At 39.3% G+C, this 16,506-nt stretch overlaps 1 protein-coding gene across 2 annotated transcripts in view; it reads right to left on the reverse strand.

The window, feature by feature from the left end:
- Positions 1-16,506, reverse strand: part of TARSL2 (threonyl-tRNA synthetase-like 2) — a 130,292-nt gene that overhangs the window by 64,968 nt on the left and 48,818 nt on the right. For both annotated transcript variants that reach the window (XM_006874530.1, XM_006874529.1), the window contains 2 exons: positions 9,009-9,087; positions 1,149-1,295 (listed from right to left, as the gene is read on the reverse strand). In XM_006874530.1, coding sequence (XP_006874592.1) covers positions 1,149-1,295; positions 9,009-9,087 — 226 coding nt within the window. The remainder of the gene's footprint in view (positions 1-1,148; positions 1,296-9,008; positions 9,088-16,506) is intronic.

Consider the following 16,506-nt stretch of genomic DNA (forward strand, 5'->3'; position numbering starts at 1 on the left):
GAAAGACTGACAGGAAAAATATATAACAATATAGGCAGACTGATTGATTACTACAAGAACAAGCACATTAGCTAGCACAGGAGACATCAAGGCAAGTGGTCAGGTCCCCTCTGGGCAAACTCAATGGGAATACACACTCAGATACAACATTCAACAGACTCTTGTGAACCTGGGTGGACTAGAGTAGAGAGTGAAGCGTCCAGCTGATAAGAAGAGAGGGCATTTGCATAAGAACACCCACACTTGCAGATAATACCCACTTGACCTAGCTTCAATGACTGGATGATCAGAGCTCAACTAGAAGAAAGAAGAGGAAAAAAAGAGAGATCTGATGCAATTTGATGACCCTGACCTACACCTATGGTTGCAATAGCTCAAAAGAGGGAACAAATCTTTACAGCAAGGATCATTCCCACCCTGTCCATACACAGAGTAGATAGGGATGGGCAACTTGGACATTGGCTACCCAAAATTGGGGGACTATAAAGGCAATAAGTGACTGGCTTACAAGCTTTCAAGAGGAAGCCTATATCCAGAGGGTATGTAGTATCTCCACTGAGTAGTATCCAATCTGTCTGGTGGGGCTAATGAAAGGAGATGGGGATAGGTCCCTTGTGGTACAATGGTGAATATTGTTATTAGGATTGACTGCGAGGGTTGGAAATGTAAAGGTGGACATTTTGTAGCAAAAGGAGGGGAGTGATTGACTTTGTAGTCTAGGAGCTGAGGTCCCTGGAACCATCAAGGGAAAAGAGCGGAGTGTGAGACCCTACCCAGAGAAGCAGTGATGCCAGAGATGGAGGCAGAGATGACAACGTGGAGAGATGGAGTGGCCAGGGACTCTATACCCAGAAAGGGAGAGGGGCTGTGTGCTGACGACCAGGGGTCAGACTTCCAGGGTATACCCTTTGGTTGGTTGATGATGCATGGAGGGGATTGTAACCATGGCAATGAAGCAAAATACAATCGGATGAATGTAAAGCTAATGTTCTCCCATGTAAACTATCACATAAATTCACAATAAAACATTAAAAATATTTATATATATTTTAAAAAAATTTTAAACAATTTTGTTTAATAAGATATAATCACAAATCAGGAACCCACAAATGTTTCTATCTCAACAGTTGTTAGGATTTGAGGCATACCTTCCCAATTTTCCTGTGATCTCGGCTCTTAGCTTCCTCTTGGACCTTTTCCCAGATTTTCATCATCTTGTTATCAGGAAAGGATATCCCATAGATCCTCTGCAATGTTTCCATTTCAGGATTGCCTTCCCAATATGCTGAAGAATTCTAAATATCAAACAAGGTATCAATAACCATATGAAACATCTAGTCGTAAATAAAAGAACTACCAGATATGTATACAACTTCCCACTATAACATCAATATAGCTTACTTAAAGAACACTTTTTGTAGTGCTGAACAGAATCTTGATTCTAATTCAATCTTGCCAGCTCAACTTATTCTATTAATCAGGAAACTGTGTTAGAAAGAAAATCTGCTGGGGGTTCTAGGTATGAAAGTAAGGAATGCTAAGTGGCAACTGTAACCATTAAGGAGAGGGGCAGAAGTAGATATCAGGAAATAAATGGTCTTCTTTGTTGAATGCAGCCAGAAGGTGGAAACAACCCAACATTAACAGAAGAATGCATAAACAAAATCTGGTATATATGAGATGGAATATTACTAACAGAAATGAAGTCTCAATACATGCCACATGGATAAATGTTGAAAACATTGTGCTGCATGAAATAAGTCCATTGTAAAAGGACAAACACTCTATAGATACATACATAAAAACCAGAGTAGATTACGGTGATGGAGGAAAGTGGGAATGGGAATTATTGTTTAAAGGTTCTAAGTTTCTGTTATTGTTAGGTGCCATCGAGCTGGTACCAACTAAAAAACTTGGAATGTAATTAATATCTCTGAGTTGTACACTTAAAAATGGCCAAATTGGCAAACTTTTTGCTATATATAACCAAAACCAAACGCACTGCCATTCAGTTAATTCTGACTCACTATTGTTATTGTTAAGTGCCGTTGACTCAGTTCTGGATCATAATGACCATGTGTAGGGTTTCTGAGGAGCAGCTGGTGACTTTGAACAGCCAAACTTGCAGTTCAATCTGACCTTGGTCCAGTGCTTCTCCTTCAGCATCACACCAGGATTCCAATGTTGGTTCCAAGTCATAGAGACCTAGTATAGGGTTTCCTATGAGCAACTGATGAGCATGAACCACCAACCTTGTGATTCAAACCGACCTTGCAGTCCAGTGCATTAAACTACAGCATCACAATAGTGACCCTTTAAGGACAGAGCAAAACTTTTCCATAAGGTTTATGAACGCAGACTTCCTTATCTTTTTTCTGTGGAACAGCTGGTGCATTTGAGTTGCTAACCTTTAGGCTAGCAGTTCAGGGCTTTATCACTATGCCACCAGAGTTACTTTATGCTACACATATTTTATTTAAAAAATTCAGGCGCTTTTTATCTCAGTGAAATTTCTAGGGATCCAGTGGTTTGGGGCTATGTTGAGATAGTCCTACTAAAGTGAAGGATAAGTTATTGCATCTGGCCCCTTCCACAACCAAAAAGGAGGCACAATGCTTAGTGTGCCATTTTAGACTTTAGAGGCAACATATCTTTCATTTGATTGTACTACTCTGGACCGTGTATCAAGTTACTAGAAAAGCTGCTATGTGCTTTGAATTAGGCCCAAAACAAGAGAACACTGAGACAGGTTTAGGCTGTCATGCAAGTTACTTTGTAAATTTTGCCGTATGATCCTGCAGATCCAGTGGTGCCTGAAGTGGCAGTGGCCAAGAGAGATGCTGTTTAGTAAATCACAGCATATACTCTCTAGGATTTTGGAGCAAAGCCCTGCCATTGCCATATTCTGCAGATAACTATTCTTCTGAGAAACAAGTTTTTGACTTCTTACTGGGCCTCGATGGATATTGAATGCTGTGATAGTTTGGGTTTTGTGTCAGTTTGACTGGGCGAGGATTCCCAGTAGTTTGACAGTTGAGATGTGGTTATCCCCATGGTGAGATCTAATACAGTGTAGTTAACTCTATGATGATTGGCTATGAACAGTTTTTTTTAACTATGATGATTGTCTATGAGCAGGCATAGTTAACTCTACAATGATTGGCTCTGAGTAGCCTATCAATTGAAAAGATGTTTCCTCTGAGGTATGGCCTGCTTCCACTATAATGGACACTCTGGCAAAACTTGCTTGCTTTCTGCTGGGTATGGACCTTGCATCTGGCGCATCTCCTAAATTCCGGTTCTTTGGACTTGAGCAAGTGGCTTGCTCTATTATCTCCCTGCCTGCCAGACCTGCCTGGTTCATCTGACCTGGACTTGGGACTCTTTCACTACTACAATCATAAGCCCTTCCTTGATACAAATTTCTCTTTATGTATATATAGGAACTCTGGTAGCGTAGTGATTATGATTCGGGTTGTGAATCGCAAGGTCAACAGTTCGAAACTACCAGCTGTTCCGTGGGAGAAAGATGAGGCTTTCTGCTCCCGTAAAGATTTACAGCCTCGGAAACCCTGTACAGGGTCGCTATGAACTGGGTAGTAGCTAACACACAAAGTCATAAAACTGGATGTGTACAGCGGCACTCTATCATTAAATGGAAATGGTGTATATGAGATATGACTCAAGCAAGACTTGAAGGCATAAGTAAATTGTTTGTGGAAATGGCCCAAATGCCCAAGCTCTCCACTCCTGTCACAATACCTTTCCTCTCCCAGTCAACGCCTATGGCCTCAATGAGAGTTCCTTATCAGTTGACTGAGGAAGAGACAACTGGTGCTTGTTTACAGAGGGTTCCACATGATATGCAGGCATCACTTGAAAGTGGACCGTCAGACCTTTTCTGGGACCTGCCTGAAGGACAGTGGTGAAGGAAAAAAATCTTCCCAATAGGTTGAATTTTGAGTAGTGTACTTGGCTGTTCACTTTTCTTGTAAGGAGAAATGACCAGAGGCACAACTACATACTGAATCATGAGTATGGACAACGACTTGATTGGATGGTCAGGGACTTGGTAAGAATCTGACTTGAAAGGTGGTGACAAGGTGTGGAGAAGAGGTATGTAGATAGATCTCTCTGAATGGGCCAAACAAGTGAAGATATTTGTGTCTCCTGGAGAGAATGCTCACCAAAGGGTTACCTCAGCAGAGGAGGATTTTCACAATCATGTGGATAGGATGACATATTCTGTGGAAACCAATTATCCTCTTTCCCCAGCCACTCCTGGCACTGCCTAATGGGTTCGTGAACAATGTGGCCATGGTGACAGGGATGGAGGTTATACATGGGTTCAGCAACGTGGGCTTCCACTCACCAAGGCCAACTTGGCTACAGCCACTGCTGAGTATGCGATCTGCCAGCAGCAGAAACTAACACTAAGTCTGAGATACCGAACCATTCCTCAGGACAATCAGTTAGCAATCAAGTATCAGGTTGATTACATCGGATCACTTCCATCATGGAATGAGCACCATTTTTTCTAACTAAAGTAGACATTATGGATATGGATTTGCCTTCTCTGAAGACAGTGTTTCTGCCAAAACTACCATCCATGGACTTACAAAGTGCCCTATCCACTGTTATGGTATCCTACAAAGCACTATCACACATCAAAATACTCACTTCACAGCAAATGAAGTGCAGCAATGGGACCATGCTTCTGGAATTCACTGGTATTGTCATGTTCCCCATCATCCTGTTGTTGTTGTTATTGTTAAGTGCCATCGAGTTGGTTCTGACCCATAGCGACCCTGTATAGGGTTTCTGAGGAGTAGCTGGTGAACTTGAATTGCCGACCTTGCAGTTCAAATGGCTTTGCAGTCCGGTGCATTAACCCACAGCACCACACCAGGACTCCTGTAGCACCTCGTTTAACAGAATGATGGAATGGCCTTCTAAAGGCAAATAGCGCTAGTTAAGTAGCAATACCTTGTACGTTGGGGCAATGTTCTCCAGGAGGCTGTGCATGCTTTGAGGCATCCTCCACTATTTGGTACTGTTTCCCCCATTTCCAGGAATGAAGGGATGGAAATGGAAGTGGCATCACTCATTATTACCCCTAGTAATACACTCACAAAGTTTTGCATCTTATGCCTGTGACCCTATGCTCTGCAAGTCTAGAGGTATTATTTCCATGAGGAGGCATGCTCCCACATAATGACACAATACTGATTCCATGGACGTGGAATGCCAGCTGGCCACTTTGGACTTCTCATGCCTCTGGATCAATTAACAAAGAAGGCAGCTACTGTACTGATGGATGTGATTGATTCTGGCTACAAAGGGGAAATTGATTGATATGACATAATGGACATAAAAAAGAATATGTCTTGAATATAAGAAATTCCATAGGAAGTCTCTTAGCACTACCATGCTCGGTGAATAAAGTTAAATGGAAAATGTTGTTTTAGGTGCCACTGAGTTGGTTCTCACTCATAATGACCTTATGTACAACAGAACACACTGCCTGGTCCTTTGCCATCCTCACAATCATTGTTAAGTTTGATCCCCATTACTGATGCCACTGTTAAGGTTCTTACTCTTTTTTGCAGACTGAAGTTGTCTAAGATTGCATTTTGCTTGGATCTACTATCAACTCTCTTGGAAGAAACAGTCAAGAGATCAAACAACATACTACATTAGGTAAATCTGCTGAAGGACACCTCATTAAAGTGTTTAAGAGCAAAGATGTCAGTTTGAGGAATAAGGTGTACCTGACCCAAGCCATGGTATTTTCAAAAGCCTCATATACATGTGAAAGTTGGACAGTGAATAAGGACAACCATAGAAGAATTGATGAATTTTAATTATGATGTTGAAGAAGAATATCAAAGGTACCATGAACTGCCAGAAAATAAACAAATCAGTGTTGGAAGAAGTACAGCCTGAATGTTCCTTAGAAGCCAGGTTGGTGAGACTTTGTCTCTCATACTTCAGACATATTATTAAGAGGCACCAGTCCCTGGAGAAGAACATCATGCTTGGTAAAGAGAAGGGTCAGCGAAAAAGAGGAAGACACCCCAATAAGATAGACTGGCACAATGGCAGCAGCAATGGGCTCAAGCTTATCAGCAATTGTGATGATGATGCAGGACTAGTCGATGCTTTGTTCTGTTGTGCATAAGGAAGCTATGCAGTGGACCCAACTTGACGGCACCAAACAACAACAACAATCATTACATTATTTATTAGTCTGGTCATGAGGATTTTTGTTTTCTTTACACTAATGTGCAATATTGAAGGCTGTGGTCTTCGACCTTTATCAGAAAGTATTTTAAGTTCTCTTCAATTTTAGCAAGCAAGACTGTATCACCTGCACATTTCAAGTTGTTGATGAATCTTCCTCCAAACCTGATGCCATGATCTTCATATATTCAAGCTTTTTAGATTATTTGCTCAGTACACAGATTGAATAAGTATGGTGGAAAAATACAATCCTGGTTCATACCTTTCCCAATTTTAAACCATACAGCGTTCCCTTGTTCTGTTCGAATAACTGCATCTTGGTCTATATACAGGTTCCTCATGAGAACAATTAAGTATTCCAGAATACTCATTCTCCACACTGTTGTTCAAAGCTTGTCATGACCTACACATTCAAAAACTTTTACAGAGTCCATAAAGCACAGGTAAATAAATATCTTTCTGGTATTCTCTCTTTTTAGCTTATATAAGCATTGATATCCCTCATTCCACATTCTCATCTGAATCCAGCTTGAACCTCTGAAGTTCCCTGTCAATGTACTGTTGTAGCCATTTAAAAATTATCTTTAGAAAAATTGTACTTGTATGTGATATTAATGATTTCTGCATTCTGCTGGGTCACCTATCTTTGTAACAGACACAAATATGAATTAATCTCTTCCAGTCAATTGGCCAGATGGTTGTCTTCTAAATTTCTTGACATAGATGAGTGAGTACCTCCAGTGCTGTCTCAGTTTGTCAAAAGATTTCAGTTTATATTCAAACCATTCCTGGAGCCTTGCTCTTTGCCAGTGCCTTCAATGCACCATGGACTTCTTCCTTTAGCACCATTGGCTCTTGGTCATATGTTATCTCTTAATATGGTTGAACATCAACATTTCATTTTGGTACAGGTATTCTGAGTATTCCTTCCATCTTTTTTTGATGCTTTCTGTATCATTCAATATTTTGCTCATGTTGTTGTTATTGTTAAGTGCTGTCAAGTCAGTTCGAACCCACAGCAACCCTGTATAAGGTCTCCAAGGAGTGGTTGGTGAACATGAACCACTGACCTTCCAGTTCAAACTGACTTTGCAGTACTATGCACTAACCCACAGTGCCATACCAGGATTCTATTTTGCTCATAGAATACTTAAATATTGCAAGTCGAGGTTTGAATTTTTTCTTTAGTTCTTTCAGCTTAAGAAATGCTGAGTGAATTCTTCATTTTTGGTTTTCCAACTCCACCAGGTCTTTGAACATTTCATTATAATAGATGACTTTGTCTTCTCTAGCTGTCCTTTAATTTTTTTCTATTCAGCTGTTTTACTTCTTCATTTCTTCCATTCACTTTAGCATCTCTACACTGGAATGCAACTTTTAGAGTATTTACTGATATCCATTTTGGTTTTTGTTTTTTTTTTCCTTTTTCCTTGTTTTCTTAATGACCTTTTGCTTTCTTCCTGTATGATGTTCTCGATGTCATCCCCCAACTTTTCTGATCTTTGGTCACTAGTATCAAATGCATCAAATCTGTTCTTGAAATGATCTCTAAATTCAGGTGGGATATGTTTAAAGTCAAATTTTGGCTCTCGTGGACTTGTTTCAATTTTCTTCAGCTTTGGTCTGAACTCGCAAATAAGCAATTGTTGGTCTGTTTCACTGTCTGCCCCTGGTCTTGTTCTGGATGATGATATGGAGCTTTACCACCATCTCTCCTCACAGATGTCAATTTGATTTCTGTGTATTCAGTCTGGTAAGGTTCATGTGTACAGTCGTCTTTTATGGTTTGGAAAGGTATCTGCAATAAGCAAGTCATACTTGTATATACACACATTCTGACAAAGCTCCCCTGCTTCTTGCTGGATCTGAATCCTGCATCAGGCATGTCATCATCTGACCTCCAGTTCTTTGTTTTTGAGCCAGTGGCCTGTTTATCCTGGAAGTTGTTAGTCTCTGAAGCTTGTCAGTCAGTAGCCTGCCATCTTACTTGCTGGTCTTTGATTCATTCACTTGGAGCAATATGAGTCAGAAGATGCCTCCATACTGACATCTGACTCACCAACTTGGAAACTGCCAGCCTCTAAAACTGTAGATTGTGGTGGCTCCATAAGGTGAACACTGACTGCAAACCACAAGGTCAGTAGTTCAAGCCTACTAGCTGCTCCATGGAAGGAAGCTGAGGCCTTCTGCTCCCACCAAGATTTACACTCTCAGAAACCCCATACAGGGTCATTATGAGTCAGAACTGACTCCACGACACTTGACGACAACAGAAACTGCATGAGCCATTTCTCTCTGTACATATTTATTAGCGCCACTGGTTTTGCTTCTCTAGAGAACTCAGACTAAGGCACTTAACATAAAAATCAAGGACCAAACAGGAGAGTACTACAAATCCAGGCTGTGGCAAAACAGAAATAAGAGCCCTGCCTCTAGATTCCCAGAGCCATATGTTCTCTATGCCTCCTTTGTTATTGTATTTATCCTAGGGTACAGTATTTTCACATGCAGGCAAATTTTCTTGCTTACATTTAAGAAAACCATAGTATGCAGAAACAATATCTTAAAATATCATATGAAAAAGACATGCACTATAACACATTAAGATTAAGAAATAAATAATTAAAAGTTACATATGGTTTTCTAATGATCAAAATTCTAAAAATATATTTTATTTAGTCTCATTTAAATAAGAATGATTTGATTGAAATTTCTTATTATCTAGTTCACCTTAAGTTTGCTGGATTACAAAAAAAAATCCTTACCTTAAAAATTTTTATGGTTTTAATTTTTCCAGTGTGTCTTACATGTGGGCCTTTACAAAGGTCAACTAGTGGACCGCACCTGTAATGATATATTTAACATACTATTATGGTTTAGGAGATGATTCATTATATATGTGAACCATTTTTTCATATGTTTTAAATGAGTTTCACTCATATATTTTTGGGAGTAATTTTTAATTTGAGGTTAAGGAGAAAGGTAATGTCTTCTAGACTTACATTCCAATCAGTCTTTGCTCAAATTTAAAACCCACAAAACATATTATGAAAGAAACTGCATATAAACACAGACATCACCTTTACCTGTCACATCCCAAGGTACAGCAAACACTTTCATTTTCATAAAATTAAAGTTAGAAAGGAATTTCCTTATTCATTAATTTTCCAAACAAATGACCTGATATTTATACAGAATACATTAGTTTGATACTCTACTTTTAAAATAAACTTTATGGAGTTGTAAACTTGAGAAAAATGGAGGTACTGGCATATCTGAATTGAGGGCTTTCAGACCTAAATCAAAAATTCCATTTCTAATTAACCTACATTCTTAGTTTTCTAAAGAAACCATTCAGCCTTTTTGTCAAAACTTTTACTGTTTAGAGATGAAGGCATGGAGAAATGAGTAGCTGTGGACTCTAGACAAATGGAAAGAGAAAACCTGTGTGCTGGTGGTCAGGTGCTGGTGGCCAGGAAGCAAGCTAACAGAATGTGCCTTTTGGTTGTTTAAATGATTATATTCCTGAGTGTTTTGGCGTACAACCCACCCACCACCCCTCAACAACAACAACAAAAAAACCACCAGAGGGAATAGAAGCAAACACTGTTGCATGATGATGCATGGAGGGAATTGTAGTCACTGCACTGAAACAATGAATGTAAAACTGATGATGCCCCATGTAAACTATCACTCAATTCACAATGAAAACTTACACACACACACACACACAAAAAGTTTTACTGTTTAAAAAACAGAAGAGGCAGAAGTTAAGATCTCTAACCTGGATAAGGAATTGCTTTGTGCCTATTAAGACCATTCGTAAAACTGACCCTAGAGATGACACATAGAGAAGCAAGAAGCTAGGAGATAGAATTGATCATGTTAAATGTTGTTGCTGTTTTTAAGTGCCATCAAGTCAATTATAACTGATAGAAACCCTGTATAGGGTTTCCAAGGACTGACTGAAGGGTTTGAACCACCAACCTTGTGGTTAGCAGTCCAGTGCTTATCCTAGAGTGCCACATCTATAAACACCTTTGTGGATAAGATTGGTATATATCAAGTCTTCGTTCACATCCTGACTCCCAAAATTTCATTAACTATTATTTTCCACTAACTATTCTTTGTAAATGTCTGAGGAAAGTAGTGACTACTGAGTTGTTGGTAAAAGGAGATAAACTGAAATTGTAAGAAAAAATTGTTGTTGTTAAGTGCTATCAAGTGGGTTCCAACTCACAGCAATCCTGTATAGGGTTTCCAAAGAACGGCTGGTGAGCATGATCTGCCAATCTTGTGTTTACCAGCCTATGCTTATCCTACAGTGCCACAACAGAAACCTGCTACATGCTGTCGAGTCAGTTCTGACTCACTGTGACCCTATGTACAACAGAACAAAAAACTGGCCAGTCCTGTGCTATACAAATAATTATTGTTACACTTTAGACCCATTGATGCTGCCATCATGCCGGTCCATCTTGTTGGGGTTCTTGATCTGTTTCACTGACAAGCATGATTTACCAAGCGTGATGTCCTTATCTAGGAACTGGCACCTCAAATAGTATGTCTGAAGCACAACAGACAAAAATCTCATCATTCTGGCTTCTAAGGAGTATTCTGGCTGTACTTATTCCAACACAGATTAGTTTGTTCTTCTGGCAGTCTATGGTACTTTGTCCATTCTTCTTCTTCTTCTTCTTCTTCTTTTTTTTTTTCAAGTTTTTGTTTTGAATTGAGTGATAGTGTACATGGGAGAACATTGGTTTTACGCTCATTGTTTCATTGCAATGATTACAATCTCCTCCGGGCATCATCATTCAATAGTATTTGCTTCTATTCCCTCTGTTTTGTTTTTTTCTGGGGGATATTTGCACCAAAACACTCAGGAATATATAATAATTTAAACAACCAAAGGGCACATTCTGCAAGCCTGCCTCCTGGCAGCCAGCACACAGTTTTTCTCTTTCTGTGAATTTAGAGTCCTCTCTCCATGTCCTCATCTCTGACTCCATCTCTGGCATCGCTCCTTCTCTGGATAGGGTCCTACATTCCGCTCATGCTCTTCTCCCTTGATGGTTCTAGGGTCCTCTGTTCCTGGAATATAAGATTAACTACTCCCCCCACCCTTATATTACAAAACTTCTACCTTTACCATTGTAACAATTGCAATTAGTCATGATAGCAACTACTCACTATTGAACCATAAGAATGTTATCCCCATCTCCTTTCACCAGACCCATCTAGACAAGATGAAAACTATTCAGTGGGGATTCTACCTTCCCCCACACACTCTGAAACTAAACTCCCTGTTGAAAATTTGTAAGCTAGTCACTTCATGCCTTATTGCCCTCCTATTTTAGGTAGCCAATGTCTAAGTTGCCCATCCCTATCACTCCTGTATACAGAGGGGGTAGGAATGAAGACTCCTTCCTTCTCAGTTGGTATTTTGAGCTACATCCATAAGTATAGATCAAGTTCATAAAATTGTAGCAATTTACACTTATTTCCTTTATCAAATTTCTTTATTTTCTTTTAGTCCAATTGTGATCTTCAAGCCATCGAAGCTGGGTCAAATGTGTACTATCTGCAAGTTTGGGTGTTCTTGTGCATCTCCCCTCACTTCATATCAGCTGGATGCTCCACTCTCAACTCTAGCCCTCCATGGCTATGGTTTTGTCCATGGACTCAGAAGACTTCAGGTCTCACCACACTTCAGACCAACCAGCCCTTCCTCTTCTCTCTTTCAACTCCAGTTCAACAGGAGTCTGTGGAACATGGTTGGACTCAGCCCATATCTTCATTGTTGCCTTTCCCCCACTTCCACTCACCAGTAGACCAACATGGTTGCCAGCAAGCTTACATGGCTGCTCATGTGATCCCTTTGAGTTTCAGTCTTGGAGAGGGGTTGTCCTGAAAAGATTTGATTGTTCACCTTGATGGCTTTAGATATTCTTCTTCAACATCATAATTCCAACACATCAGTTCTTCTATGGTCTTCCTTATTCACTGTCCAACTTTCATATGCATATGAGGCTAATGAAAATGCTATGACTTGGATCAGGTGCATCTTAGTCCTCAAACTGACATTGTTGATCTTGAACATTTTAAAGAGGTCTTGTGCAGCAGTTTTGCCCAATGAAATATGTCATTTTATTTCATGACAGCTGTTGCTTGAGCGTTGATAATGGATCCAAGTGAAATAAAGACTTTGACAAATTCAATTTTCTCTCCATTTATCATGTTATTTATTTATGGTCCAGCAGTGAGGATTTTTGTTTTCTTTACATTGAGGGGCAACCCATACTAAAGGCTGTAGACTTTGATCTTCATCATAAGTATATTAAGTCTTCTTTATTTTCATCAAGGAAGGTTGTATTATCTGCATATCACAGGTTGTTAATGAAGCTTTCTCCAATCCTGTTGCCACATTCTTTTTCATGTAATCCAACTTCTTAGATTATTTGCTCAGCAGAAAAATTGAATAGCATAGTAAAAGAATACAACTCTAACATGCACCTTTCCTGATTTTAAACGATTCAATGTCCCCTTGTTTTGTTCAAACAACTACCTCTTGGTCTATGTACAAGTTCCTCATGAGCAAAATTAAGTGCTCCAGAATACTCATTGTCTGCAATGTTATCCATAGTTAGTCATGACCCACATAGTCAAAAGCCTTTGTTGTATAGTCAGTAAAGCACAGGTAAACATCTTTTTGGTATTTTCTGTTATCAACACAGACTTTTAAGTTGAGTCACTGGGTAGTGCAAATGGTCAGTGTGCTCAGATGATAACTGAAAGGCTGGAGGTTCAAGTCCATCCAAAGATGCCTCAGATAAAAGGTCTGGTGATCTACTTCTCAAACATCAGCCATAGGAAACCCTAGGGAGCTCAGTGCTGATCTTACAGACACACAATCAGTCATCTGAGTGGGAATTGATCCAATAGCAATTGGTTTGCTTTGGGTTTTTTTTGTTTGTTTGAGTACAAAGATATGTACTACACCAAAATAGGTATAATATATGACAGAGAGAAAGTTACTCAGTATTAACCAATTTCAGGAAAATTTAGTAAAATAAGTAATATCCTGTTTCAACCAATTTTAAGTATCTTTATAAAGTTCACTGTTAGAAAGGTTAAAATTACAATAGATTAAAAAAAAAGGGACTCACTTAAATGCTTAAGTGTCCTTTACTTGAATGGTCAGGCTTTGTGTATGGCTCTCTGTCCAAGATGGAGATAGGTAAGTCAACATTCAGAGAAATTAATTATCATAAAGTGCTTTAATACTCAAATCTTCAAATAATTCCAAAGAGGGAGAAAATCCCCCCCAACACACAAAATTAAATATAAGTCATTCAAGTCGATAGAGTCTCAAAGTTGATCTAAGTAAGGTTCTGAAAAATGAATTCCAAAAGTCATGTATTAGAAGCCAGAAATTTAAAGCTTAGACTGTCTTTTCTATTTCTTCACTCAATTTACAACCTTAAAAGGGTTATATGAACATTTATTTGAATAATGACCTGTTGTGTTGCTGTAGGATAAGCACTGGACTGCTAACCACAAGGTTGGCACCTTAATCCCACCAGCTGCTCCTCAGAAACCATATACAGGGTCACAGAACTGACTCAATGACACTTAACAACAAAACAACATGTAATAAAACCTTATCAGGTCACTGTGAAGTAACAAATTAACTGAATATCCCAAATCAACATCAAATGATGCCAAGTTTGTACTACAATTTAAGAAATGGACTAAGCATAATTGTGCACAAAGGGAATATGTTTTACTTATAGTAAAATTAAATTAGAGAACCACAATTATTCAACTGGAAAATAAGTGAACTGGTAGAAGACATCTATTATTTTAGTCCTATAGACACCAGAGCTTCAAAGATAGGGCCAATAAAGTCACAGTTGCAGCCAGACATTCAGAATATAAAAAAATGGGAAACAACAATTACCCATTAGAAGCCTAAAGTTAAATTAGAGCTAAGTGATTCTGATACTGATTTCATTTGCCTCTTCTTTCCACTTGCTTTTGTTTCCAGAATTTTCTTGACTATTTTCTTGAATATTTCCTGACTGCCCTGCTCTAGCTCCAAGGGAAGTATAGTGTGAGGCAGAGACTGACTGTTGGAGGAGATGGCCTCTAATGGCTTCCAGTGTCACATTACTAAGAATGCCAAAACGAAACAGGAACCCCTGTCCTTAGCAGCCCCACCAGCCAAAAAGGTAGCTACAGTTAACATCAGAAAATAAAATTCGGGTCTAAGTGCCTCCTGATGTGGCACTGTAGGATCAATACTAGACTGCAAACCACAAAGTCAAATGTACCTGATGCTCCTAGGAAACCATATACAGGGTTCCTATGAGTTGAAGTCAACTTTACTTGATAACCCTTAACAAAAACAACAACAGCATCTTAATAAACATATATAATCTCTCTTTGGTAATAAAATGATTGGAGCCCTAGATTAAAGTAGTATATCAACAATGCAAATGTATCAACAGACTACCAACACATTCTGCTTCTATTGTTAATGCCTTCAAGTTTAGCCATTGAAGCAATGTTTAAAATTTGTATTAGAGAGAACAAACAAGATGGTTGATCGAGTAGAGTTGCAGTGAGGAGCTCCATCAGCAAAAACACAGAACACCAGACCAAGCAGGCTCAGGGTATGGTGCCAGACTCTGAACCGTCCGCATATAAAGGAATATTTAGAAAGTTGGAAGGCTTACAGCCAGTGGAATTTATAGCAGAAGCAAGAAATCCTGTGCTTCCTAATCCAAGGCACTCAGCTGCTCCCTGAGCGGCCATCTTGGGCGAGACCAAACCGGGAAAGGATCAAAGCAGCCACGGACGGCTGACAGAACTGCAGAAATAAAAGTGTGGGCATTCTTTTCTCATATCTGATTATTAGCCTCTCGCTGTCTGTGCAGCTCCATTCTGGTGACTAGAGGGGGTTCCTGAAAGCGTGGACACCCCGCCCCCACCCCGGAGTGTTCTACTATGCATGCGTACAGATCTCCTTGAAATTTAAAGTGACAGTTTCAATTTAAAACCAAACGGCAGCAAAAAAATGGCCACAGCTGGCCCTGAACTGTTTATCACTATGAAAAAGGCCTGAACAGGGGTTGTGGAGTGGGACAGGCAGACTAAAAAGGAAACAGGCCAAAAATAAAATCCTGATTTATGGCATCTTGAAATTTCTCAGGAAGAAGAGTAAAAAGGGAAGCCCATCTCCTGATCACATTTACCTGGAGCCAATCAGAAAGCATAAAAAATACCAAAATGCCCACCCATCTAAGTATTAAGGCCATAGCTAACCACTGAATATGCTCAAAAACCAAAAACAGATGACCACATCAGTACATGTCCAAAAACAAGATAAAGAGACTGAGACAAATGAGTTGGACATAGACCTACACTCCATACTGGAAGATGGGCATGCTTTGGAAATACCTGAGAAGGAATTCGGAAAAATGATTATATCAAAACACTTTACAATGGAGTGAGAAAAATAAGGAAGAAGTCAGGAAAGTGCTACAGGAACAATCAAATAAGATAGATACAGCACTGGAACAATTCAAAACCTACAGAAAGGGGTTCAAACGATTAATAATAGAATATCAGAAATGGACAATACACTGAAAGGGCAAAGGAGTAGAATTGAAGCAATGGAAGGTAGAAATAGTGAGCTCAGAGAAAAATCTCTCAATACCACTAAGATAGAAGAACAAGCAGAAAAAAGGATTAAAACATCTGAGGAAGGTCTAAGATTCATGTTGGAAAACATGAAGAGGAATAACTTAAGAATTATTGGCATTCCAGAACAGGAAGAATCACTTAAGTACACAGAAGAGATAGTTGAAGAACTTCTGGAAGAAAATTTCCCTAACATCCTGAAAATGAAAAGATAAGAAGTCAAGAAGCTCAATGAACCCCAGGAAGGATACACCCTAAAAGAAAATCGCCAAGATATATCAGAATTAAGCTCTCCAAAATCAAACATAAGGACAGAATTCTGAAGGCAGTTAGAGAAAAGATAAATGTAACATAGAAAGGCAAGCAAATTAGATTGAGCTTGGATTTCTCAACATAAACTATGCCAGCAAGAAGACAATGGGGAGACACATACAGAACCTTGAAAGAAATAAACTGCAGACCAAGAATCCGCTACCCAGCAAAGCTGTCAATCAAATATGATGGTGTAATCAAAACATTCCAGGATAAACAGAAGCTAAGGGATTTTGCCAAAGC

Source organism: Chrysochloris asiatica, unplaced genomic scaffold, assembly GCF_000296735.1.
Source record: "Chrysochloris asiatica unplaced genomic scaffold, ChrAsi1.0 scaffold00282, whole genome shotgun sequence".
Taxonomy (NCBI): Eukaryota; Metazoa; Chordata; class Mammalia; order Afrosoricida; family Chrysochloridae; genus Chrysochloris; species Chrysochloris asiatica.